The sequence below is a fragment of the Microtus pennsylvanicus genome, chromosome 12 (genome assembly GCF_037038515.1).
Source record: "Microtus pennsylvanicus isolate mMicPen1 chromosome 12, mMicPen1.hap1, whole genome shotgun sequence".
Taxonomy (NCBI): domain Eukaryota; kingdom Metazoa; phylum Chordata; class Mammalia; order Rodentia; family Cricetidae; genus Microtus; species Microtus pennsylvanicus.
The window spans coordinates 1,988,680-2,015,466 of record NC_134590.1 but is presented as its reverse complement, the minus strand read 5'-3'; the positions used below and the strand labels follow the sequence as shown (position 1 = coordinate 2,015,466).

At 47.6% G+C, this 26,787-nt stretch overlaps 1 protein-coding gene across 4 annotated transcripts; it reads left to right on the top strand.

Annotated features, from left to right (window-relative positions):
- The first annotated feature begins 1,028 nt into the window (after positions 1–1,028).
- Positions 1,029–25,315, top strand: Cdc7 (cell division cycle 7). Of its 4 annotated transcripts, none has more exons than XM_075943286.1 (12): positions 1,029–1,108; positions 1,620–1,801; positions 7,273–7,356; positions 7,589–7,724; positions 13,729–13,822; positions 13,907–14,049; positions 15,754–16,003; positions 16,528–16,623; positions 17,391–17,566; positions 18,401–18,483; positions 20,282–20,431; positions 23,961–25,315. In XM_075943286.1, the coding sequence occupies exons 2-12, from the start codon at positions 1,705–1,707 to the stop codon at positions 24,326–24,328; spliced, it is 1,677 nt and encodes a 558-aa protein (XP_075799401.1). In that variant the 5' UTR covers positions 1,029–1,108; positions 1,620–1,704; the 3' UTR covers positions 24,329–25,315. The 4 variants fall into 4 exon arrangements, with proteins under 4 accessions (XP_075799401.1, XP_075799403.1, XP_075799402.1 ...); XM_075943288.1 differs by having other exon boundaries at positions 1,050–1,108; positions 7,589–7,683; XM_075943287.1 differs by lacking the exon at positions 1,029–1,108 and adding an exon at positions 1,262–1,527.
- The last annotated feature ends 1,472 nt before the right edge of the window (positions 25,316–26,787 follow it).

Below are 26,787 nucleotides of genomic sequence, written 5' to 3'. Positions count from 1 at the left end.
TCTCTCTCTCTCTCTCTCTCTCTCTCGTCTCCTCCCTCCCCCCCCCCTCTCCTCCACACGAAAACTGAGCAGTCAGAACTCAGTCATCAATATCTATAATATATGCTTAGATAATATCTTGCCCAACAGCTGTCCTTAGATGCGGAACTGGTCAAAGTCCTGAGAATAAGAGACCAAGGGATCAGCCCTAAAGGGGACGTCTGTATCAACACCCCTCTGACGAAGGGCCAGGGAGCTTCTTGAAAGACGCAGGGGTAAGAATGCAGGGGCTAGGCTGGTCTAGTGGAGGTGGGCGTCATCCGAGCACGCCAGAGCCAGGGGTGGTGAGGAGCGCTGTGGAATGCTCTCGTTTGGGTAAGGCAAGGCGCTGGGGAGCTGCGGTTACCTGCACAAGATCAGCCAAAACGCCAGCGTAGAGTGGGTGGGTGATTTCCGGGCCCGCCCCTGACCGAGCTCTCGGCAGTGGGTCGTGGCCAGGTCAGTAAGAATCACTGAGGATGCAACGGGTGGTAGGAATCCCAGGCATGTTCGCCCCACGCCCACGCACGTAGGCACTTCACTGGTTATTTTAAAAAAGATTCGAGATTGGGATGGCTTTTGACTGCCGTGTTCAGCGCCGTTATTAGCTCAAACCCTAAAAACTGGCTTGTCATGGCTAAATGAACCATATACACGGTCGGGCACTGCCCACCTCTACTGCCACAACAAACCAGCAATTACACTTTTTGTTTTCAGTGGAGAAAAGTAAAATGGACTCAGCTAAGGGCCTTTTGACCCGAGAAGTGCCAGTGTCTGGACGGCCACAGTGTGTGTGTGGCTGGGACAGAGCCAAGGACGGACCCTTGCCCGGCCTTCCTTCTCCAACCTCGATCTTTCCAGGGTTCGACGGAGCTCTCGCTCCTGGAGCAACCCCAGCAGACCCGCCGGGCCGGCCTTAGACCACACCTCTTCCGCCAGCGGCCCCCGGCGAGCCTTTTGCAGCCGAGCGCTTCGGAGCGCGCATGACAATTCAAAGCAGCGCGGGAAAACTCGCGCAGGCGCATTGGTGCATTGCCTCGGTGGGCGCTCCTGGCGGTCGCGACCGTCCAAGTCCGGGCTCTCCTAAACCGTGAGTTTCTGACAGGCTGCTCCCCAGCTCTACACTGTGAGGGATCCGGGGCGAGTTCCCCTCTGACTTAGGTTTGGTCGCCCTGCGAGCATCCCTCCTTTGAGCTCCCGCGGCGGGAAGGGGTGCATGCGCCTGCGCACTGAGCTCCCCGTTGGTGTGGGGGTGCTCGCCCTCCGCTCTCCCCTTCATTCATTCCGCTGCGGTCCGACCCGGCGCTCGGTTGGCACCCGGTTAGAGCGGGGCCGTGGGCCAACCTCCTGGCGAGCGCTCTGCTCCCGGGTCTTCTCGGGTCAAACCACCGTTCCTCCCCCACAGCCCGCGGCGGGCGGGCGGGTGTCCAGGCCGGCCTGAGCCGGCTCCACCCCAGCCCGCAGGAGTCCCCGCTCATCCCGCCCTCCAGGCTGGGAGGTGGACTGACGGTGTGTTTTTTAATGTTAGTTCCGTTGAGGGCAGTTGGCGCGGTGTGCCTGGTCCAGGGTTCTGCTTTCTTACAGTGTTCTGTTTTTCACAGCTGCTGCTCTCCCCTGTGGCCATGTCTCCGTAGTTGGCATTTGGCATTCCAGTTGTGTGTGGTGGGAGCCTCACTGGGTGCTCAGATGGAGGAGCCGGTGGCGTTTTCTGCTCGGCAGGGCTGTGACAGGAGCCCCTCTGATGACTCATTAAAAAAATATGAGCAGAATGTTAAACTTTCAGGTATGTGTTTAATGCCCCAATTCAGACAATGCACACCCAGCCGGCCCTTCTGCATTTTCTAATTCGTTGAACTGTAATTGAATTACAGTCTCGGAAATACAAACAAACAAACAAAAATCCACAAACACCTGACTCATAAACTGAGTCGTGTGTTTATGTAGAATTTCACGTGTTGTTGCATAAATTCATAAAATCTAGACTTGGGATTGGGTTGCATTTTGAGAGGATTGGAATCCAACTTTGTCCTTTTAGATAACAAATATTTAGTCCAGACATTAAGTACTCTCTAGGGAAACGTGTTTGTTGAAGCCTAAACTGGCACTTCCCTTCCAGACCCGCCTTACCTGGGAAAGCTTGGTTTTAGAAATTGTCGGGGAAGGAATCTTAAGTATTCAGAAACAGAATTCACAGATAGAAATGAATGGAATGATTTGTAGCTCACCACTCAAGATGATGATTGAAAATATGGTATCTTACCAGCTAAAACGTGCCCCTTCAGCTGGCCGTGGGGGTCCACAGCCATAAGCTCAGGCGCAGGTGGAGGCCTGAGGATCGGGGGTTCAAGGCCAGCCCGGGCTACTTGACACCCAGTCTCAGGGCCACCCACAGAAGTAGTATCTCTTCATACACACTGTGCCTGCTGCCCATGTGGTCCAAAATGCAGCCATCGTCTTTGTCCCAAGGAGATTTAGTCTTGTCCAAAAAGATACTAATTTTGACTTTTAATTTATGGCATGCACTTTATTTGCTGTGGGGGTGTCCTGTTTATTGTGGAATAATCAAAGATGGAGGGTCACTCCAGGTGGATTTCAGGCTCTCTCACAGCAGGGAGAACAGCCATGCAAAGGTGTCTTTATTGATTGTTAACACAAGTTCCTCATACCAAAGCCCCGATCTAATCTTCATGTTTTCTGAAGGAAGCATCACACCCCTGCAGCTTATTCCTTCCTGTGCACTGTTTGCAGTACCCAATAAGGCAAGGTGTTCCGGGTGTGCCAGGAGGGTCTTGTGACCAGAGTCATGCCAAGACCATAGAGCTCCTTCAGAAACACAGCTCTGTAGACAACAGCAAACAATCACTGTTTTCCACAGTGCCTTCTTCAAGGTCTAAGTAAAACATCCTTACAGTGGGTACGAGATGCCCGGGTGCGTGCCTTACAGTGGGTACGGGATACCCGCGTGCGTGCCTTACAGTGGGTATGGGATACCCGGGTGCTTGCCTTACAATGGGTACGGGATACCCGCGTGCGTGCTCTACAGTGGGTACAGGATACCCGCGTGCGTGCCCTACAGTGGGTACGGGATGTCCGAGTGCGTGCCCAACAGTGGGTACGGGATACCGCGTGCGTGCCCTACAGTGGGTACGGGATACCCGCGTGCGTGTCCTACAGTGGGTACGGGATACCCGCGTGCGTGCCCTACAGTGGGTACGGGATACCCGCGTGCGTGCCCTACAGTGGGTACGGGATACCCGGGTGCGTGCCTTACAGTGGGTACGAGATGCCCGGGTGCTTGCCTTACAATGGGTACGGGATACCCGCGTGCGTGCTCTACAGTGGGTACAGGATACCCGGGTGCGTGCCCTACAGTGGGTACGGGATGTCCGAGTGCGTGCCCAACAGTGGGTACGGGATACCGCGTGCGTGCCCTACAGTGGGTACGGGATACCCGCGTGCGTGCCCAACAGTGGGTACGGGATACCCGGGTACGTGCCCTACAGTGGGTACGGGATACCCGGGTGCGTGCCCTACAGTGGGTACGGGATACCCGCGTGCGTGCCCTACAGTGGGTACGGGATACCCGGGTGCGTGCCCTACAGTGGGTACGGGATACCCGCGTGCGTGCCCTATAGTGGGTACGGGATACCCGCGTGCGTGTCCTACAGTGGGTACGGGATACCCGGGTGCGTGCCCTACAGTGGGTACGGGATACCTGGGTGCGTGCCTTACAGTGGGTACGGGATACCCGCGTGCGTGCCCTACAGTGGGTACGGGATACCCGCGTGCGTGCCCTACAGTGGGTACGGGATACCCGGGTGCGTGCCCTACAGTGGGTACGGGATACCGCGTGCGTGCCCTACAGTGGGTACGGGATACCCGGGTGCGTGCCCTACAGTGGGTACGGGATACCGCGTGCGTGCCCTACAGTGGGTACGGGATACCCGGGTGCGTGCCCTACAGTGGGTACGGGATGTCCGAGTGCGTGCCCTACAGTGGGTACGGGATACCCGCGTGCGTGCCCTACAGTGGGTACGGGATACCCGGGTGCGTGCCCTACAGTGGGTACGGGATACCGCGTGCGTGCCCTACAGTGGGTACGGGATACCCGGGTGCGTGCCCTACAGTGGGTACGGGATACCCGCGTGCGTGCCCTACAGTGGGTACGGGATACCCGCGTGCGTGCCCTACAGTGGGTACGGGATACCCGCGTGCGTGCCCTACAGTGGGTACGGGATACCCGGGTGCGTGCCTTACAGTGGGTACGAGATGCCCGGGTGCGTGCCTTACAATGGGTACGGGATACCCGGGTGCGTGCCCTACAGTGGGTACGGGATACCCGCGTGCGTGCCCTACAGTGGGTACGGGATACCCGCGTGCGTGTCCTACAGTGGGTACGGGATACCCGCGTGCGTGCCCTACAGTGGGTATGGGATACCGCGTGCGTGCCTTACAGTGGATACGGGATGTCCGAGTGCATGCTTGCAGTGGTTGCAGGTATTGGTTTGGTCTCTTTTTATTTAAAATTTATTTCAGCTTGTATTAAACTACATGATCCCCTAAGTATAGGAAATTGAGTCAGTACTCCATACTGTTGCTCTATGGTGAGACTGAGAACATGTCTAAGTGATGGATACTTACTATATATTCATATGCAGGCGCTTTTCTAGATGTTAGCGATAAATCAGTGATTGATGTTTCTCAAGCTCCTATAGCTGGTAGTGGCGGCATAGCCTTTCACCCACTTGGGATGCAGAGACTGGAGGATCTCTGAGTTTGAGGCCAGCTTTGTCTACATAATGCCCAAATGACACTGATACTATTAGAACCTTCTTATCCCAAGTTTTATATTCTCCTGTAGATGATAAAGCACCAGCTGGTGATGCAGCCCAGCGGTAGAGCGCTGCGCTATTGTGCACAAGGTTTGGTCCTCAGCATTCTGTAACCATAGTGATGATGATGATGATGTATGTAGGCCTATAGATAGGAAACTTAGATTATTCACAGAGATGAACTCTGTGCTCAAGACAGACCCTACTCTCCCCATCTCCAGGGTTGTTACACTGCCTCCTGTGTTGAAATTGTGTGGAGTCTCCTCTGTCTGATGCAGCTTAAGTTGTTGCCTCCTCTTGGACTCTGGTCTCTGGCGCTTGTTCCTCTTCCCCTTTAATCTGTCTTCTCCTTGTCGTTTCTCTGCTTTGAACTCTGTAGCCTTCGTTTCGGCTTTGCCCCAATCTTTCTTTCCTTTCTCAGTGTCTCTGCGTACATAGTTCTGTCTTCTTCAAATGTCCTTTCATTTTCCACCCTAGGACACAACCCATCTAGGCTGGGCAGTGGCAGCGCACGCCTTTAATCCCAGCCACCGCTACAGAGAAACCCTGTCTTAGGAAAAGAACAACAAAAAAGAGTCTGTCTCTTCTACTAGACTAAAATTCCTGGAGAAGCTCAGTTGCTTGAGTTTGTTCATTTTAAGAGTATACACGTTGTCGAACATTTTTAAAGGTAGTGATTGTGAGTTAGTGTAAGCGTCATGGTGCCTCCCTGATACTGAGCAAAGGATGTAACCTCTCTGCCTTGATTTCTGAATCTGATTTAGACAGGGTCTCTCTCTGTGCACACCCTAGCTAGCTGCGTCAAACTTCCTGTGTAGAACAGGCTGCTGGGAACTCATGCAGGGAGATGCCTGCCTCTTGCCTCCTGAGTGAGGGACTAAAGTTGTGTGCCGCTGTGCCTGGCAAGATAGTCAGTGTGCCAACATCACGGTGCTGTTAGGAAAATCTGAGGGCCAAGCAGTGGCGTGTGCCTGGAGTCCCAGCATTCAGGAAGAAAGGATTGCAAGCTTGGGACCAGCCTGAGCTATGTAGTGAGGCTGCGTCAGAAACCAGGTGATCTGTGCACTAGCTAGTGAGCCCTGAGCTCTGGCCACACCCCTGCAGGGAGAAGAACCACGGAGAAAGTGATGCATGGGAAAGCACTTTGAAAATGCCATACACTTTGAGTATAATTTTGAGAAACTAGCTCGTGCTCATTTGACGATTCTTATGGGGTTCTTTTTGTGTCAATGGTTTACTAGATTTTATGTTACTGCTTCCACTTTATCTATACTTTTGTGTTTAGTTAAAATTAGCCTGGGGTCAAAGACAGAGAATGCTGTTAACTTTGGGGACACATTAAATGAGTTTCTCCCCGCCCCATACTAGAGGACCTTCGAAGGCCGTCTGCCTAAGAACGGACTGACCAATCTGTGCATGACACTTTGACAGCCTGGGAGATTTTGGGTCTTGGTGAAGGAAATTGTTTTCAAGACTATTGCGTTGTGCCCTTAGTGTGCCACCTAGTGATCACAGCACGCACTGCATGTTTGTTTGTATTTTATTTCATATATTTTGGGTGTTTGAGACAGTCTGGCCTCAAATTCACTGTGTGTTTGAGGCTGGCCTTGAACTCCTGACCCTCTCATTTCCACGTCCCGGGCTCTGGAAGTGCCAGCACGTATTATCACACCCTCTCCTGGGGCTCCAGTGCTCTTCTTGCCTTAGGGTCCTGAGGAGCTGGATCTGCTGTGTGGGCCACCTTGCCCAGCTTTAGGTCTCTTTGCTTTAAACTTGGCATTTTCATCTTAAAGGTCAGCTATGTACTGGCTGTGTATCTCTTAGTCTGTAGAAATTCGCCATGTTTGCTTTTGAGGCTGTCTTTTTTATTTTCCTGCTGGTAACTTTTGTAGCTTGCAACTTTTTAGCAACTCTATGGGATTTTAATGTTTATCATTTTGTGGTTAATTACTTGCTTTAAAATGTATTTCATTGATTTATCTTTTTTGGTTTTTCGAGACAGGGTTTCTCTGTGTAGCTGTCCTGGAACTTGCTCTGTTGGCCATGCTGGCCTTGAACTCAGAGATCCGCCTGCCTCTGCTGCCCAAGTGCTGGGATTAAAGGCGTGCGCCACCACACCCGACTTGATTTCTCTTTCACCTAAGGAGTTGTAGAAGCTGAGCAGTGATGGCAGATTCTTGTAATGGTACTTGAGAGTCAGAGGGGAGATTCACAGACCCTGTCCAAGCCTGGTGGCAGTGGTGGTGCACATCTTTTATCCCAGCTCTCTGTGAGTTCAAGGCCAGCCTGTTCTACAGAGTGACTTCCAGGACATCTGGGGGTGGGGGTGTGCCTGGCCCTGTCCCAAACCAAAATGAGCAACAACAAAACCCTTAAAATACCTCTAATTGATTCTAACTATAAATTCTTACTTCCCTCATAGGCATTAAAAAAGATATTGAGAAGCTTTGTGAAGCTGTTCCACAGCTTGTCAGTCTGTTCAAAATCAAGGACAAAATCGGAGAAGGTAATTTAAGGGTATATCTTATATTGTGAAACTGTTGAAATCATGATAATGTTAGTAGCTATGGTGACAGATTTTCTCCCCCTTGGAAAGAATGAAAGTGATAAATATTTAGGGTAAAACAGACAGTCATAATTGGTCTTTTATCCCATTGAGACATTTATTAATCTTATAACATTGTTTACCTTAACATTTTTAAAGCCTAATACTGAAAAATCTACTGAATTGCTTCTAGGCACCTTCAGCTCTGTTTATTTGGCCACGGCACAGTTGCAAGTAGGACACGAAGAGAAAATTGCGCTGAAACACTTAATCCCAACAAGCCATCCTGTAAGAATTGCTGCAGAGCTTCAGTGTCTGACCGTTGCGGGGTAGGCGACTGGCGGGCATTTCACGGAACTGGCTGTGGTTTGCAGGAATGATGAGATTGTGCCTGAAGTTCCCGCCACCTCTTTGCTCTTGGCTAGTGCTTTGCCCACACCTGGCGTGGTTAAATTTCCGTTAATCCTTTTAGAGGGGATTTCTCCTGAGCTCCAGCATGGCTTCCTGTTTTTATCCCATATCTCTTTGTAACCTTCCTTCCTGGCAAATACCGGCTTTGGCTTATGGTCCGCGCTTGTTCTTAGTGGGAAGAACTGTCTCCCTCTCCAGGACTGACAGCCTTTCCTCCTGTTGTTTCCTGTCTTTCCCCTCGGCGTCTAGACTCAGCGTGGTTAGTCCTGTTGACACACGATGTGGTGACCAGTGTCCACTCGCTCTGAGTTGTCCTTCGTCATCAGGTTGCCCTGCTGCCCCTTAGCTCTCCTTAACGGCCAGTTTCTCAGAAGTTATTTACACGCACCATTTCTGCCTACACTCTTGTGCCTACACATTTGTGCCTACATTCTTCTGCCTACACACTTGTGACTACACACTTGTGACTACACACTGTGCCTACACACTGTGCCTACACACTTGTGACTACACACTTGTGACTACACACTTGTGACTACACACTTGTGACTACACACTTGTGACTACACACTGTGACTACACACTGTGCCTACACACTGTGCCTACACACTGTGCCTACACACTTGTGACTACACACTTGTGACTACACACTGTGCCTACACACTGTGACTACACACTTGTGACTACACACTGTGACTACACACTGTGACTACACACTGTGACTACACACTGTGACTACACACTTGTGACTACACACTGTGACTACACACTGTGACTACACACTGTGACTACACACTGTGACTACACACTTGTGACTACACACTTGTGACTACACACTGTGACTACACACTGTGCCTACACACTGTGACTACACACTGTGACTACACACTTGTGACTACACACTTGTGACTACACACTTGTGACTACACACTTGTGACTACACACTTGTGACTACACACTGTGACTACACACTGTGCCTACACACTTGTGACTACACACTTGTGACTACACACTGTGCCTACACACTTGTGACTACACACTGTGCCTACACACTGTGCCTACACACTGTGACTACACACTGTGACTACACACTGTGCCTACACACTTGTGACTACACACTTGTGACTACACACTGTGCCTACACACTGTGCCTACACACTGTGACTACACACTGTGACTACACACTTGTGACTACACACTGTGCCTACACACTGTGACTACACACTGTGACTACACACTGTGACTACACACTGTGACTACACACTGTGACTACACACTTGTGACTACACACTTGTGACTACACACTGTGCCTACACACTGTGACTACACACTGTGACTACACACTGTGACTACACACTTGTGACTACACACTGTGCCTACACACTGTGCCTACACACTTGTGACTACACACTTGTGACTACACACTGTGCCTACACACTGTGCCTACACACTTGTGACTACACACTTGTGACTACACACTTGTGACTACACACTGTGACTACACACTTGTGACTACACACTGTGACTACACACTGTGACTACACACTTGTGACTACACACTGTGACTACACACTGTGACTACACACTGTGACTACACACTGTGACTACACACTGTGACTACACACTGTGACTACACACTTGTGACTACACACTTGTGACTACACACTGTGCCTACACACTGTGACTACACACTGTGACTACACACTGTGACTACACACTTGTGACTACACACTGTGCCTACACACTGTGCCTACACACTTGTGACTACACACTTGTGACTACACACTTGTGACTACACACTTGTGACTACACACTTGTGACTACACACTGTGACTACACACTGTGCCTACACACTTGTGACTACACACTTGTGACTACACACTGTGACTACACACTGTGACTACACACTTGTGACTACACACTTGTGACTACACACTGTGCCTACACACTGTGACTACACACTGTGACTACACACTGTGACTACACACTTGTGACTACACACTGTGCCTACACACTGTGCCTACACACTTGTGACTACACACTTGTGACTACACACTGTGCCTACACACTTGTGACTACACACTTGTGACTACACACTGTGCCTACACACTGTGACTACACACTGTGACTACACACTTGTGACTACACACTGTGCCTACACACTTGTGACTACACACTGTGACTACACACTTGTGACTACACACTTGTGACTACACACTGTGACTACACACTGTGACTACACACTTGTGACTACACACTTGTGACTACACACTGTGACTACACACTTGTGACTACACACTGTGCCTACACACTTGTGACTACACACTGTGACTACACACTTGTGACTACACACTTGTGACTACACACTTGTGACTACACACTTGTGACTACACACTGTGACTACACACTGTGACTACACACTTGTGACTACACACTTGTGACTACACACTTGTGACTACACACTTGTGACTACACACTGTGACTACACACTGTGCCTACACACTTGTGACTACACACTTGTGACTACACACTGTGCCTACACACTTGTGACTACACACTGTGCCTACACACTGTGCCTACACACTGTGACTACACACTGTGACTACACACTGTGACTACACACTGTGACTACACACTTGTGACTACACACTTGTGACTACACACTGTGCCTACACACTGTGACTACACACTGTGACTACACACTGTGACTACACACTTGTGACTACACACTGTGCCTACACACTGTGCCTACACACTTGTGACTACACACTTGTGACTACACACTGTGCCTACACACTTGTGACTACACACTTGTGACTACACACTGTGCCTACACACTGTGACTACACACTGTGACTACACACTTGTGACTACACACTGTGCCTACACACTGTGACTACACACTGTGACTACACACTTGTGACTACACACTTGTGACTACACACTGTGACTACACACTGTGACTACACACTGTGACTACACACTGTGACTACACACTTGTGACTACACACTTGTGACTACACACTTGTGACTACACACTGTGCCTACACACTGTGACTACACACTGTGACTACACACTTGTGACTACACACTGTGCCTACACACTGTGCCTACACACTTGTGACTACACACTTGTGACTACACACTGTGCCTACACACTTGTGACTACACACTTGTGACTACACACTGTGCCTACACACTGTGACTACACACTGTGACTACACACTTGTGACTACACACTGTGCCTACACACTGTGACTACACACTGTGACTACACACTTGTGACTACACACTTGTGACTACACACTGTGACTACACACTGTGACTACACACTTGTGACTACACACTTGTGACTACACACTGTGCCTACACACTTGTGACTACACACTCAGTTGTTGTTCTCTTTGTTGAACATAATTGACTTTTTTAACAGACACAAAATAATTGCACATTTATAGAGCATGATATAATAATTTTATATAAGCAAAATCAGGTGCAGTAATAATTCTGTCTCTTTAAAGGTTTATCTTTTTTTTTTAATTTTTTTTTAAAGGTTTATCTTGCTTTGTATTTCAGACCTCGGATGAAATGTATAAATAAATTGCACTGAACTATAGTCACCCTACTGTGCTGCACAACACCAGGCCTTATTGCTGGCAGCCAGATGTGTTTTGATAACCATTATCACTAACCTTGAGTCCCTAGTGATCCTGTTTTGCTTCCTACTCTGTGAGATCCACTCTATTGGCTTCCATGTATGAACAAGATGATGTATTAATTTGTCTGTGTATTGGATGTGCGCATACACCCCTAAAGTTTAATCTGTCTTGCCTAGCCAGAAAATAACCAGTCCAGCAATTGTTCTCCTCTGCCTGTGTGTAAAAGACACTACATCTGCCTGCTCAGTTGTTCAAGCCAGACACGTAGATACCATCCTCAGCTTCTTCATTTTACTCCTGAACTGGCATTGCCCAAGTCGGGCGATGCCTATAATCTCAGCAGTGCTAAGGCAGAAGGATCTCTGTGAGGTTTTAGACCAGACTGAACTATAATGTGAGAACCTGAGCTAAAAAAGGTGTCTTTTCTGCCAGTGTGTTCTCAGTCCCTTGCTTGGCTTCCCATTGGGAAGGTGTGGTTTTAATGCCTTGTTGACTGGGTTTTAGATGCTTCCATCTCTTGTGTTCCTAATTTACTGCTAACTACTGATAACTTCCTTCTAACGTCCCCTTCTAGCTCAGAGAGTAGGAGTCTCTACTCCAGAGGAAACTGCCTGGGTTCAGTAAGACCTCCACGACTTAACTCCTTTCGTGACTTTGGGGACGTTCTCCTTTGCCTTGTTCCCTCATTTGTGAGAAGGGGGGAGGATAACCTTTTTCATGAGGTGTTGGCAGACTGAAGTTGGGGTTTTGTTTTAACTGAAGAACTTTTCATACAATATATTCTCATCATGGTTTCCTTTTCCCCCAGTTGCTTTTAGGGCCTTCCCATCCACCCACACTTTCTCTGTGTGGAAAGTGAACAAACAGGCAAACAGAAAACAGACTGAAGCTAGGTGCGGTGGTGCGTACCTTCTCTTAGGAGCTGGGAGGCCAGGTGCGGTGGTGCGCACCTTCTCTCTTAGGAGCTGGGAGGCTAGGTGCGGTGGTGCGCACCTTCTCTTAGGAGCTGGGAGGCCAGGTGCGGTGGTGCGCACCTTCTCTTAGGAGCTGGGAGGCCAGGTGCGGTGGTGCGCACCTTCTCTTAGGAGCTGGGAGGCTAGGTGCGGTGGTGCGCACCTTCTCTTAGGAGCTGGGAGGCCAGGTGCGGTGGTGCACACCTTCTCTCTTAGGAGCTGGGAGGCCAGGTGCGGTGGTGCGCACCTTCTCTCTTAGGAGCTGGGAGGCCAGGTGCGGTGGTGCGCACCTTCTCTTAGGAGCTGGGAGGCCAGGTGCGGTGGTGCGCACCTTCTCTCTTAGGAGCTGGGAGGCCAGGTGCGGTGGTGCGCACCTTCTCTCTTAGGAGCTGGGAGGCCAGGTGCGGTGGTGCGCACCTTCTCTCTTAGGAGCTGGGAGGCCAGGTGCGGTAGTGCACACCTTCTCTTAGGAGCTGGGAGGCCAGGTGCGGTGGTGCGCACCTTCTCTTAGGAGCTGGGAGGCCAGGTGCGGTGGTGCGCACCTTCTCTCTTAGGAGCTGGGAGGCCAGGTGCGGTGGTGCGCACCTTCTCTCTTAGGAGCTGGGAGGCCAGGTGCGGTGGTGCGCACCTTCTCTCTTAGGAGCTGGGAGGCTAGGTGCGGTGGTGCACACCTTCTCTCTTAGGAGCTGGGAGGCCAGGTGCGGTGGTGCGCACCTTCTCTTAGGAGCTGGGAGGCCAGGTGCGGTGGTGCGCACCTTCTCTCTTAGGAGCTGGGAGGCCAGGTGCGGTGGTGCGCACCTTCTCTCTTAGGAATTGGGAGGCAGGAGGATCTCTGAATGGATGAAATGAAAGAGAAAAGAGAAACACATATACATACCCAAACAAAACCCATAAAAACACAAGGTCAGAAACCACAATATATAGACAAAATACTAGTAAGACAGAAAAAATAAAATAAAAGCCAATAATAAAAATAAAAGGACACTGTTTCCTTGGAGGCCTCTGTCCCCTCTGGCTCTTACATTCCTTCTGACCCCTCTTATCTGTCTTGTTGTCTGCCCATGTCCTCACTTAAAACTCGGGATTTCTCATCTTTGGATTGTCATAGTAACCTTATAACTGGTGCTATTTTTGTTTGAAAAATTTACCTTTTATATGTCAGTTAAATGATTGTATTCCTTAATGTGATTTTGTTGCATATTCCAGTAGTAAGTACATGTGCGTTGCTGAACTAATTCAGTTTTTAAGGGATAAAGCTGCAGCGCTCTGACCTTCCCTCTAAAATGCATTGTGCGTTCGTTTCCCACCAGGGGACAGGACAATGTCATGGGAGTTAAGTACTGCTTCAGGAAGGATGACCATGTGGTTATTGCCATGCCGTATCTGGAGCATGAGTCGTTTCTGGTAGGTCTCAATAGTTTTATGGCTTTGCTTAGCTAAATGTTTAGCTGAAGTAGTTTTGTGACTTGGTTCATAACTCTATTTTAGGACATTTTGAATTCTCTTTCCTTTGAAGAAGTGCGGGAATATATGTTTAATCTCTTCATTGCTTTGAAACGGATTCATCAGTTTGGTATTGTTCACCGTGATGTGAAGCCCAGCAACTTTTTATATAATAGACGCCTGAAAAAGTAAGTAGGAAGAATCCCAGAAAACATGAGAGTTGAATTTGCACTGTGGAGTTCATCTCTTAGACATACAATGTAAACAACCACGGTGCTCAAGTTGTCTCTTAGATAGACATACAACATAGACAACCACAGTGCTCACGTTGTCTCTTAGATAGACATACAATATAAACAACCACGGTGCTCACGTTGTCTCTTAGATAGACATACAACATAGACAACCACAGTGCTCACGGTGTCTCTTAGACATACAATATAAACAACCACGGTGCTCACGGTGTCTCTTAGATAGACATACAACATAGACAACCACAGTGCTCACGTTGTCTCTTAGATAGACATACAATATAAACAACCACGGTGCTCACGTTGTCTCTTAGATAGACATACAATATAAACAACCACGGTGCTCACGGTGTCTATCAGACATACAACATAGACAACCACGGTGCTCACGTTGTCTCTTAGACATACAATATAAACAACCACAGTGCTCACGTTGTCTCTTAGATAGACATACAATATAAACAACCACAGTGCTCACGTTGTCTCTTAGATAGACATACAATATAAACAACCACGGTGCTCACGGTGTCTATTAGACATACAATATAAACAACCACGGTGCTCACGTTGTCTCTTAGACATACAATATAAACAACCACGGTGTTCACGGTGTCTATTAGACATACAACATAGACAACCACGGTGCTCACGTTGTCTCTTAGATAGACATACAATATAAACAACCACGGTGCTCACGTTGTCTCTTAGACATACAACATAGACAACCACGGTGCTCACGTTGTCTCTTAGATAGACATACAATATAAACAACCACGGTGCTCACGGTGTCTCTTAGATAGACATACAACATAAACAACCACGGTGCTCACGTTGTCTCTTAGACATACAACATAAACAACCACGGTGCTCACGTTGTCTCTTAGACATACAATATAAACAACCACGGTGCTCACGTTGTTTCTGTTCACGTTTTTATTGTGATTGGGGAGAGGAGATGCAACGAGGAAGATAAAATTATCTTCATAACACATGGACATCATGACATACGCACTTAGATGAGGCAAACTTAGAATCTAGCCCCTTTTGACCTTAGAGCCCTTTTAACCCCAAAGTTGTTATGTGCATTTTGATTAAATGTGGAAGAGATGTTACAAGCTGAAAATAGTATTTATGCTGTATATCATACTTAGTATGATCAGGAAACTAAGACCAATTCTGCAGCCTGTGTTTTTCTGTAATTTCTTTGTACTTGTTTCAGTGGAAGTTGCCCACTGTAAGCCCCTCCCACCTCCCACTCCTGAAAGGCCACGGGTGTCGCCTTGTGTTTCTGTCACTCTCTCTCCTCTGCCTTGTCTCCGCACAGGCCAGAAGCAGAGAGAGGGTGCTTAACTGACTGGTCGCTTAAAGGATTCATCCTTTCTGATATTCAGATCCCCTGGAACTGCAATTACAGACCGTTTTAGTGGTCATATGGGTACTGGGAATTGAATCTGGGTCCTTTGGAAGATCAGGCAGTATTCCTTACTGCTGAGCCATCTCTTAGCCGCACCCCCCATCATAAATTCTTAATCGTTCTGGAGTGAATTGCAGTTTCTGATATGGTTTGGATGGATGTTATTAAGGTTACTAAGGTTATTAAATTGCTATACTAAGGTGATAATACTGAACTCTGCTTCTTAGGTATGCCTTGGTGGACTTTGGTTTGGCCCAAGGAACCCATGACACAAAAATTGAGCTTCTCAAGTTTGTCCAGTCTGAGGCCCAGCAGGAAGGTTGTTCACGAAACAAGTACCACGGAGTCACTGGACACAAGGGATCACTGAGTCGCCCAGCACCTAAAAATGTGGATCAGCAGTATGCCCCAAAAACGTCCGTCAAAAGATCCTACGCAAACACGCAGATTCACATTAAGCCAGGAAAAGACGGAAAGGTTCTGCCTTTTACATTTTCAAATACGAACATTTAGAGTGTTCTCCATCAACCGTCAGAGGGGGATAGAAGGCTAGGCCTTTAAAGGTCACACGTTTCAGTTGGTGAGCCTCGTCACTAGGGTTGTTACTCCATTCAGGCTAAAGGTTCCTGCTCTATCAGCCTGCAGTCTCTGCAGTTATAGAGTGCATTATATAATAAAATGGGGGGGATTCCCTGTGTGTTACAAAATGTAGATGTCCTTTTTAAAAAGCATTATGGGGGAAAATGTCAAGTGTCTGTCTCCATTTTAGCTGCTCAGGAACGTGAAGCATCTGTGCAAGTGGCTTTAGAGACTTCGGTGGGGGGGGACTGTGTGTGTGTGTGTGTGGACTGGTGACATGGTGTGGGTATTACAAGTTGCCTAGCTATTTCTCCTTCATGTCTTGGGTGCAGCTGTCTTGTTCTGAAACTCGAGCAGAGTACCGCTGGCAGAAAGTGTTACAGATGTAATCCTTGTTTTCCCTGTTTCCCTTGGTATTATAGGAGGGATCTGTAGGCCTTTCTGTCCAGCGCTCTGTTTTTGGAGAAAGAGATTTCAATATACACAGCTCCATTTCACATGAGAGCCCTGCAGAGAAAGTAAGTAATGTAGCTTCGCAGCCCAACTGCCCGCCGAGCTCAGGGAATCCACCAGAGTTAGCGCTAGAGTAGAGTTTGGCTTTGGCAGAAGGTAGTTTTACTCAAAAGTCGATCTTTAATTTTTTTCTGAAGTTTTTTGATGGAGTTTTTAATTCTGGTTAGCTGTTGCTCTTCTTTCTCTAGAGGAACATTTAGAACAGGACTAGACTCCACCTGAGCTCGCAGCACCTCGGTCCCCACACAGTAGGTTAAATAGACCTGCAATGTGCCTTCAGGATAGGTGATGTTAAATTGACTTAGGGACTCTGGCGGCAAGCGCTCTGACAACAGATGGACCCAGTGTAACTGTGTGTTACAGTTGTGAAGTGGAGTCAGACCTTGGTAATTAGCAACTGTAGGTGCTGTTAGGTGCTTCTCTAGTGTGTCAGGACATGTTCTAATACAGCGTCATATCTGCCCGCTAACTAGTGAGTCTTAATGTTAGTAGACAGAAAGCCAAACTTTTTTGAGGCAGGATTTTACTACCCAGCCTAGGCTGGCATCAAACTTGGAATCCTGCCTCAGCCTTCCCAGTTCAGCTATTACTAACGTATAGGACCCTGCCCAGCGGCCTTAACGCATTTTAGTAGACAGCTGCTGATTGCAGTCTGTAGCTCCTTCAGCAGTTTTGAGTGAAGTTCATGCTTCTGATAATGCTTTTTACCGTGCCAGCATTTGAAAGTGTCTGTTAAATACCACAAAAATAGAAAATACAACTTTTTTTGTAGCTCATAAAGCAATCAAAGACTGTGGACGTAATCTCAAGAAAGCTAGCAACAAAAAAGGCAGCCGTTTCTACCAAAGCTGTGACTAGCGTGGTGAGGAAAACTGCCAGTTCCTGCCCGGCCGTGCCGACCTGCGACTGTTACGGAACAGACAGAGTGTGCAGCATTTGCCTGGCGAGGTGAGCCAGACACTCTTAGACTGGGAAGGACTGGTGGGATCTTGGTTTAGTGGGTGCAGGGAGTAAACATGGGCCCCATACACAGCCGCATGCTGGTAAATTACAGTTGTCGCGTATTCGTGTGATGAGAACTCTTTCTCTGGAAAGCACATTTGCCCTCACACGCGGCTACGGGTGGGTGGGGAGGCGCTGGGAGACATGCTGGCAGAAGTCATTGTTTCTGTTGACTCTACTGCTCCCGCCTGTTGAGTGACCAGAACCAAATAAGGCTTTGTACGCTTCTCTGCCTGGAAAGTTTTTCCTTTAGGCTTGGTTTTTATAGGTTCTTCCCGATTAACTCAAATCTACACGTGACTGAGTATATCAGTAACTCAAGGTCCCCAACCAAAGGGTTTTTATATGAGTTCCTGTTGTATTCTGTTTTTCTATCACACTTTTTATTGCCTACCGTCTGTTTTTATACTTGAAAACTGTGTTGAAATCCATCTGGGCTAGCGCCAGTGTGTGGGGTTGGCAGAGGAGAATGAAAGTCAGTTGAGAATGTTTATCACAGGGAGTGTTCAGTGCTTATACGAATTTTATTTCTGCTGACACCAGGGCAGAATTCATGTGAACTAATTTGGTAGCTTATATAGTGGTATATTATTTGTGTTCTAATAAATAAAGCTTGTCCTGGAGCTCTGTCTGTGTAGACCAGGCTGTCCTGGAACTGTTACCTGTGTAGACCAGGCTAGCTTCTGTCTCTCAAGCTAGGATGGATTAAGGCATGTATCCCCCATGCCCCACTAATAGCTCAATTTTAACGTAACTAGGTGTCTTCTTTTTCCTTACAAGGCGGCAGCAGGTTGCCCCTCGGGCAGGCACACCAGGATTCAGGGCACCGGAGGTCCTGACTAAGTGTCCTAACCAAACTACAGGTGCGTATCTTGAGGTGCGGAGTCATCCGGAGCGCTTATCCCCATGCCTGAGGTTGAGGTCCTGGCAGCTGCAGCAGCTCCTCTTTCTGATTGTGCTGCTGCTTTTTCCTAAGGATACCTGTATGGGGGGGGGGGGGGCGCTGTCCAGTGTTCCTGTTAGCGTCAGGGCCGCAGCACTCACCCTGTATGGGGGGGCGCTGTCCAGTGTTCCTGTTAGCGTCAGGGCCGCAGCATTTACCCTGTATGGGGGGGGGGGGGCGCTGTCCAGTGTTCCTGTTAGCGTCAGGGCTGCAGCACTTTCCTGTTCTCTTCCACCTCAGAAATTTCTGCACAATGCTTTCTGTGGCACAGACATATTTTTTTAATATTTTGTTACCATGAAAATAATGCAATAACAGTTAACAGACTTTGAAAAGGAGAAAAGATTTCTAGAATCCAGGAAGTCGTAGAGCCTTGAAGACCCTGTCCGAAGTGCAGGAGCCTCCTTTTGCGGAGGTTGGGCCTGGAGACGCCATGTTAGATGGACGAGATGATGCCCACTGCTCACGTGGATCATGGGCCTCGGAGAAGTCGTTTGTTATGAACCTGTCCTGCGACACGAGTGGCGTGTAAATGAGCATGACTGCCTCGTTCCATTCCAGTTAGGACGCGTGGTCACAAGACACTGAGGGCAGTGAAGGGGGCCTCGAGATGGCTGGAGAGGAAATACTGTAGAGGTGGGGACTGGCAGTGAGCAAGACCCGAGACTCTGCAGAAAGAGCACGGTCAGCAGTAGAGGAAGCCGTGAGTCTAGTGTTGCTTGGTGTAAAATAGAAATGAGGACATGATTGGAGGTACACAGGAAAGACACGGATGGCGCTTGTTAAACCTTGGACTGTGGGCCATAGATGCCATCAAGGACAGACAGTAGGAATTGTATTGTAGGAGACTGCAGAAGGAATAGCTTCTGAGTGTCCTACAGAGGTCCAGCTGAGGGGAGGAGTACATGAATGAGTGAATTGGTAACAGGGTGAAGGTAAGGGATCGACCAGCACAGCTAGTAGGTGTTGGTTGGGGTACTGGAGGGAAACGGCATCCAGTGTGTTTATATTGCTAGCCTGAGGGGTGTGGGCATGTCCAGAAACAAGACCGAGAATGAAGGAGAGAAAGATCTAACTGGACTGAGCCGTAGCCGGGTTGAGATTCATGGCACGTCCAAATAGAATGTCCTGCAGGGTAAGAGTCCTAAGCTCAGGGCAGGAGCTGGGATGGAGTCACGGTTGAGCATCAGGATATAAATGGTGGAGCTGGGAAATATGCAGGGAAGAGATTGGAATTCTGAGGAACCTCAGCACAGGGTGGAGGAGCAGTGGTGAGCGACCGGGGACAGCAACAAGGAGGCTCGAGTCAGGTTGGCTGTTTTTTTCTCCTGGTCCTGGGGCTCAGACCCAGGGTTGCACTGCGCTGGTGTTAATGCCCGGTGTCTCACTACCAAGGTGCATTCCTGAAGAGTATCCAGGTTTCTGCCCATGTAGCTGTTGTTGAATTTCCTCTGATTATATTGTGATGTACATTTACTCACAGTGATGAAATGTTTCTAATCCCAGTGTGTTGAAGAGAGAAAAGTACTTTGCGGGAAGTGTTGAACTGGAGCTGTGGTCATACATTAAAGTTTCTCCTCAGAAACTTAGGTAGCCATTCCAGAGCTATTTGGTGGGACTCTGTTGGTGTCAGTTCACAGGAAAGGTCCGCAGCCCCCAGTCAGATGGCCGCACGCTCACAGCGGAGGCTGGGTTCTAACGTTGGTTTCCTGTCACAGCGATCGACATGTGGTCAGCAGGCGTCATCCTGCTCTCTATGCTCAGCGGGCGATACCCATTCTACAAGGCCAGCGACGACTTAACTGCTCTGGCTCAGATCATGACAGTCCGAGGGTCCAGGGAAACTGTCCAGGCTGCTAAAGCTTTCGGTGAGTTTCATGTCCTAGAGCAAGACAGATGCTTTTCATTATCGCCTATAAATTGCTAAATAAATTCTTACAAAATTCTTGCAAATATCTTTCTTGGTATTCATAGTCCTTGACTCCTAGGAAATTGTCTCTTGCCTGAAAACGGTTGTTTACAACATGAAACCATTTGCTGGACCACAGCACTAATGGCTCTGGTACCAGAAGCCGGGCTCTGCGTTTCTTTGTCAGCCAGCTAGAAGTCAGCATTGTAATCTTAACTCTTTGGTGGTAATTGGACTTTTACTATATAAATGTTTTTAATAGTAAAATTTAATGCGTTGTTTATTAAGCGTCAGGTTCTTGGCGCGGAAGGAAGGACCGCCCTAGGGAAGGTAATGGAAATGTGTGGTTTCCTGGGGTCAGGGAGGCAGAGAGGTAAGACTACCCGACCTTCGTTCACTGCACATTGTCACACACACGTGTAATTTCTTTACTTTTTGAGGCAGGGTCTCGTATACTTATGGCTGGCCTGGCACTTACTACATACCAGGCCAGCGTGGAACTCACAGGTCCTCCTGCCTGTGCCTCCTGAGTGCTTGTGTTACAGATGTGTGATAGCACACCCAGCTCGTGAGCTTAAATATTAGCAATGTAAGTTCAGACTGAGAAGATGCGTTCCACGGGGTCCTGAGAATGACCTCAGCCTTGCTCTAGTGGCCCAGACTCAGATCCCACCGTGTGTCTCTTCTCCAAGCAGTAGTACAACTGCTGCTCCCCAGCTCGTCAGTGGGTGCCGTGGACAGACTCAGGTGGCCTGCTCCACAGCAACTAAGCTGCTGTGTGCCCAGCCCCAGTACCAGGGGATTGTAGACAGAAATACATATCAGAATTGACTGACAAACTTTAAGAACTACATACTTTTGCCCCCACCCTGCCTACATGGAAAATACAATTTAGAAAAATGGAATACTTATTAGGACTCCGTCACAGAGACTAGCACATGCTTATATGGTAGGAGTGACATCTGTCCTGAAATTAGGACTCCGTCCCAGAGACTAGAACGTGCTCACAATTGCTCTCAACTGCGTGAAACTTTCTACCTCCCATTAAACAGCTTTAAAAGAAGGCTGGGGATCTGCAGCCTGTCAGCCAGTACCAAAACATTTTGCTGAAAAGCTTGAATTTCCCTCATTGATAGTTATTATAATGAAGGCCAGGGATGGAATTCCTTCAGTCAGATCTTATAAACCTGAGCTGGGCGCTAAAGACTCGGTGCCCAGAGACACGCTGCTTCATGGCGGAGCCTGTCCCGCTGTAGGTGGCGGTGGTGAATAGATTCAAAGAAAACTGAACAGAAACAAATGCCTGACAAGCATATCCTGGCTGAATGTGTTCGTTAGGGTGTTTCCCTCAGTTCTTTATTTAAATGTACCCTGGCCACGTGCTAACATTTGTGCACACACAGCCCAGGATGCCATGTGATGTTTTTTTACTTGTTTGGCTCTTTTGAGGGGACCCCCACCCAGCTCCCAAATAAATCACATACGAGGGTGATTCTTACCTAGCCCGGCCTTAGACTGACTGGTTTCTAGCCAGCTTTTCTTAACTTAAATTATCCCATCTACTATTTGCCTCTGGACTTTCTCCTTTTCTTACTTCTGTGAGCCTTACTTTCACTCTGACTCCATGGCCACTGTGTGGGGTGCCTGGCCCTGATGTCCTCTCCTCCTCCGATCCTTTTCTCCCATATTTATTATATGTGTGCTCTCTGCTCCTAGCCCGTTGGCCGTTCAGCTCTTTATTACCCTCAGGTGTTTTAGACAGGCAAAGTAACAGCTTCACAGAGTTAAATAAATGCAACATAAAGAAAAGAAACAAACCTTAAAATAATATTCCCTGACACTAGAACATGCTGGACTTTATCTTATGTCAGAGCAAGCTAATAAATTAGGAATAAAACTGTATGGCTTGCTTCCTCTGGTCGAATTTCCTGTCAAAAGTAGAAGTGAGTTTTAAAAGTAAAAATGGGCTCACATGTTAAATTCTCACAAGCTTAGTCTGTGTTCATTTGCTTCCTTGGCTTTCTCCATTCCTGCCCACCCCGTCCTCTTTCCTGTCCAGTAATTATATTAGAATATGTAAAGGAGGCTTTTTACTACCAAGATTGCTTTGTTGGCAAGCTGTATGCTCCATCAAGGGACCTGTGTGTGCGCCTCATTGTTAACAGCTGCATCTCTGTCTGATGCGGAAGTGTACAGCTGACGGTGACCTGTTTCTGTCTGATGTGGAGTATACAGTTGACGATGACCTGTTTCTGTTCTTACTTTTGCCCATTCTAGCAACAGACTGTTGGCAGGTTATTTTACAGGCATTTACATTTTTAAACGTGTGTGTGTGTGTGTGTGTGCGCGCGTGCGCGTGTGCGCTTGTGGAGGCCTGAAGTGGACACAGGAGCCCTCCTCTTGCTCGCCTTACTCACGGAGGCACAGATTGATGATACGGCTATTCTTACAAGCTAGTTTGCCCTGAGAGGTCTCCCATCTCTGCCTACTGAGCACTAGAATTAAAGGTGTGCTGTCACACTTACTAGGCATTTGGGTGGATTGTGGGAACGAGAACGTGAGTCCTCACACTGAACGCAGCAAGTGCTGTATCCACTGATTACCTCCCCACCTGACCCTTATAGTTTTGAAAAAACTGAGATCTGGTTTGTTCATGAGCATGCCTGGGGTGGGTACCAGGCACTTTATTGTGAGCTGAAGTCCTAGTCGAAGACAACGTTTACTACAGATGGTAGAGTGGAGAGGGCGTGGCTACTGTGTAGGACAGGTTCATCTAGACCAGCACAGCAGACATTGACAGTGTCTCGTGTGCACCAGGGATGCATAGGTTTGAGGAGATCCAAACATCTGAATCTTGAAGGAGCTCAAAGTCTGTAGGTGAGACAGACATGGTTCATTCGTTACCATAGTAACAACCCTCCACAGATTAACAGAAGCTTAACAAGGCCCTTTCTGAATACAGACCTCACACATATGATTCTTGAGCTAAGCCCAAATGTGTTTACCAGAACATCCTAACATACCTGCGGTATGCAGAGAAGTTGGCAGTCAGCTCAGGAAATCCCTGCTTTCTGTTTTCTGTTCCCTACTTTGTAACCTGGCTTTCAGCTGTGTAGGTTGAATACGTTCGTGAGGCACATGACTGGTCTTACATGTTTCTCATAAGTTGCTGTACCACGAGTTCTAATAGGTCTTTTTAAAAGCCCGGAGTCAAATATTGGGGGGGGGGGAATGCTGAGGGATCAGAGAGATGAAGAAGCAAAACCAGCCTTACCTACTCAACTTCCCAGCCAAAAGAAGACTGAGTTCTTGTCTCCCCCACCCCATCACTTCCTCTCTCTACCCAGCCATGTAACTCCCTGTCTGTGCAGACAGGGTGAGCTAGTGGCAAGCTCCACCTGCTGATCTTGAGGCAAGCTTTATTTGTACAAACAAGATATCACCATGAGTTGCTTCTGATAAATTCAGGTACTTGTTTTTTCTTTTAGGCAAATCAATTTTGTGTAGCAAAGAAGTTCCAGCACAAGACCTAAGAAAACTCTGTGAGAGTCTAAGGGGTCTGGACTCTAACACCCCCAAGTTAGCAGCTGGTCCACCAGGGTGTGCTTCTCCAGAGAACACGTCTTCCCCCGTACAAATACGTCCACCACAGCACTCGAAGGATTCCGTGTATCGAGGGGACAGTAGTGGCTGTGAGACTCATCCCATGGAGTGTACTACCAACTTGGAAGGCTGGGACGCAGTGCCTGATGAGGCCTATGATCTGCTTGATAAACTTCTGGATCTAAACCCAGCTTCACGAATAACAGCAGAAGCAGCCTTATTGCATCCATTCTTTAAAGATATGAGCTCCTGATACAGTTTCTCCGTTCACTGTCTCTGCTGTGTCTGAGGTGGGGCAGATAACCACAGGTTCTTGTTTGCATCCAAGTCCAGGGAGGATGAATAACTTATTTTAAAATTACAGTATTTGCTCTGATGTTAGACTGCAAACAGATGTCCTGGCGTGACCTTTGAGTTAAACCACCAAGTAGAGTCCGATCTTTAGTTCCCTGGTTTTCTCTGCTTCTAGAGCAGCCTTAGTCTAATTCACGGGTTCAAGGAACAGGTCATAAAATTCACAGGTATGACAGGGCCTAAATGAACGACAAAGATTGCTTCCAGATCTGTGCAGTCTACGCTGTGTACATGGGGTGTATAGGAGAGATAGAGATCTTTCCTGTAGGTGTGCGTATAAACACAGGTAGTTACCGCAGAGATGTAAGGAGGTTACACAGTGCTTGCTGCAGTCTGGTGCGTTACCGAGTGTAGCCCATGTTTATATCGACAGCCTAATGATGTGCGTGCTGTTGATAAGGCGGAAATGCTTTTTTTTCCTCATACAACCATTTTTTTCACACTGTCTTAGTTTATTATTTAATTAGGTATCTGCCACAAGGAAAGGTGAGTGTACATCTGGGAACATTGTGGGGGGTTTTGTCTGCTGCGAGCATCCAGATCTCTGTGTTCCTGTTCTAAGTTGACCTTGCTCAGAGAAAAATAGTTACTGGAGTCTCAGGTGGATTGGGAAGAAAGATAATGAAGTAAACAAAGCAGCTAAGGACTTGCACAGCAATTTGTGCGTTTTTTACATTATAAACTGCTCTGGCTTCCCAGGGGTTGGAAGGGTAGACTTGCTGAGGAGTCCCCTTGGATAACGACAGGTTCTAGGGACCTGTCACTCAGAAAACTCATCCTGTTTTGAGCACTGATCAGCATGTATATACATTTTGTCTTGTGTGTATTTAAAATGTGAATGTTTTGGGAATATGTATTTAATAATAAACATTTTCTTTTAAATATTTTTGTCAGACTGCTCCTTTAAAGAATGGTAACTTAACTAGGCATATGTGGTAAGTGTCTACAGTCTACCCAGGTTACTTGAGCCAGACACATGTGGTGTGTGCTATAGTCTGCCCAGGTTACAGGTTACTTGAGCTGGACGCATGTGGTGTGTGCTATAGTCTGCCCAGGTTACAGGTTACTTGAGCTGGACACATGTGGTGTGTCCTATAGTCTGCCCAGGTTACAGGTTACTTGAGCTGGACTCATGTGGTGTGTGCTATAGTCTGTCCAGGTAACTTGAGTTGGACGCATGTGGTGTGTGCTATAGTCTGTCCGGGTAATTTGAGTTGGACGCATGTGATGTGTGCTATAGTCTTCCCAGGTTGCTTGGGCCATGGAGAGAGCCAAAGAAGAATAGGGAGGAGGGGAGATAAAAAGGAACAGCTTTTACATTTTTATTTTCTCAGCCAGATATAGTGGTACACACCTTTAATCCCAGCACTCAGCAGGCAAAGGCAGACAGATCTCTAAGTTCAAAGCCAGCCTCATTTGGATATTAAATTCCAGTCTGTCAAGGGATGTATAGTGAGATCTTGTGAAGAAGGACACTTAAAAGAAATCCCACACTAGCTCAGAATTGAGTATAATAGAGGGTTATATGTTTAGGGGAAGACTCACAGATCATAATCGTCTGCTGGGATGGAGAACAGCAACGAATCCCAGAGCCGGAAAAGAGGCCAGATGTACATTTTACACACATATATGTATAAGAGACCACACCCAAGTGTATGTGATACTTAAAGGCTACTGGCAGTAGAAATTCCTATAGCATTTCCCCCCTTTTTTAAAATAAGTTCTAAGCCTAACACAAAGTTATATACAATAAGAACAAATAACAGGTATGAAAATTAGAATTACAACCAGTACAAGCAATATCAAGCAAGAAACATGTAATAAATGTTTCAATAATTATCCTATCCTAATGAGTTTAAGTCTTGTATAACAAATAACTCAGCCAAGTCATGAGAGGAAAGTAACTACAACTATCTAGTCTTTAACCCCAATGAAGACCCGAGAAGGGAAATAATATTACTTTGTAGCGGCGTAAATGAATGCAGACAGATTGTAAAAATATATACAGAACCACCGTTCCCGCGGAGACCAGGAAAGCAGAAGAGAGCGAGGAGGGAAGACTCTGCTTTTTTAAAGAGAGAGACCACTGCAGGTAGTGGTGTTTGGTTATAGAAAGAGCAAGTAGTGCATTTCTTTATAATCTCAGCTTGTTTCCGTGTAATAGAAAACTCTTCAAGCCTTTGCTATTGACATGATGTTTTTTATGAAATTCTGAGGCCTACAACACACTTCCAATCAATAATTAATCAATTTCTGCAGTACCTTGGCAGACCTGTGTGGGATCTGATGTGTGTTATGTATATATGACAAAGCCTATTCGTGATTATATCCTGAACCTGTATGATTAATGAAGTCAAT

What these genes read in the sequence shown, in the direction of transcription:
- Cdc7 (XM_075943286.1), top strand. Translation starts at nt 1,705, where the DNA reads ATGGAGGAGCCGGTGGCGTTTTCTGCTCGGCAGGGCTGTGACAGGAGC. An exon ending in AGCCAGGAAAAGACGGAAAG is followed by an intron (nt 16,004 to 16,527) that starts GTTCTGCCTTTT and finishes TTGGTATTATAG; the next exon opens with GAGGGATCTGTAGGCCTTTC. An exon ending in CCAGGCTGCTAAAGCTTTCG is followed by an intron (nt 20,432 to 23,960) that starts GTGAGTTTCATG and finishes TTTTTCTTTTAG; the next exon opens with GCAAATCAATTTTGTGTAGC.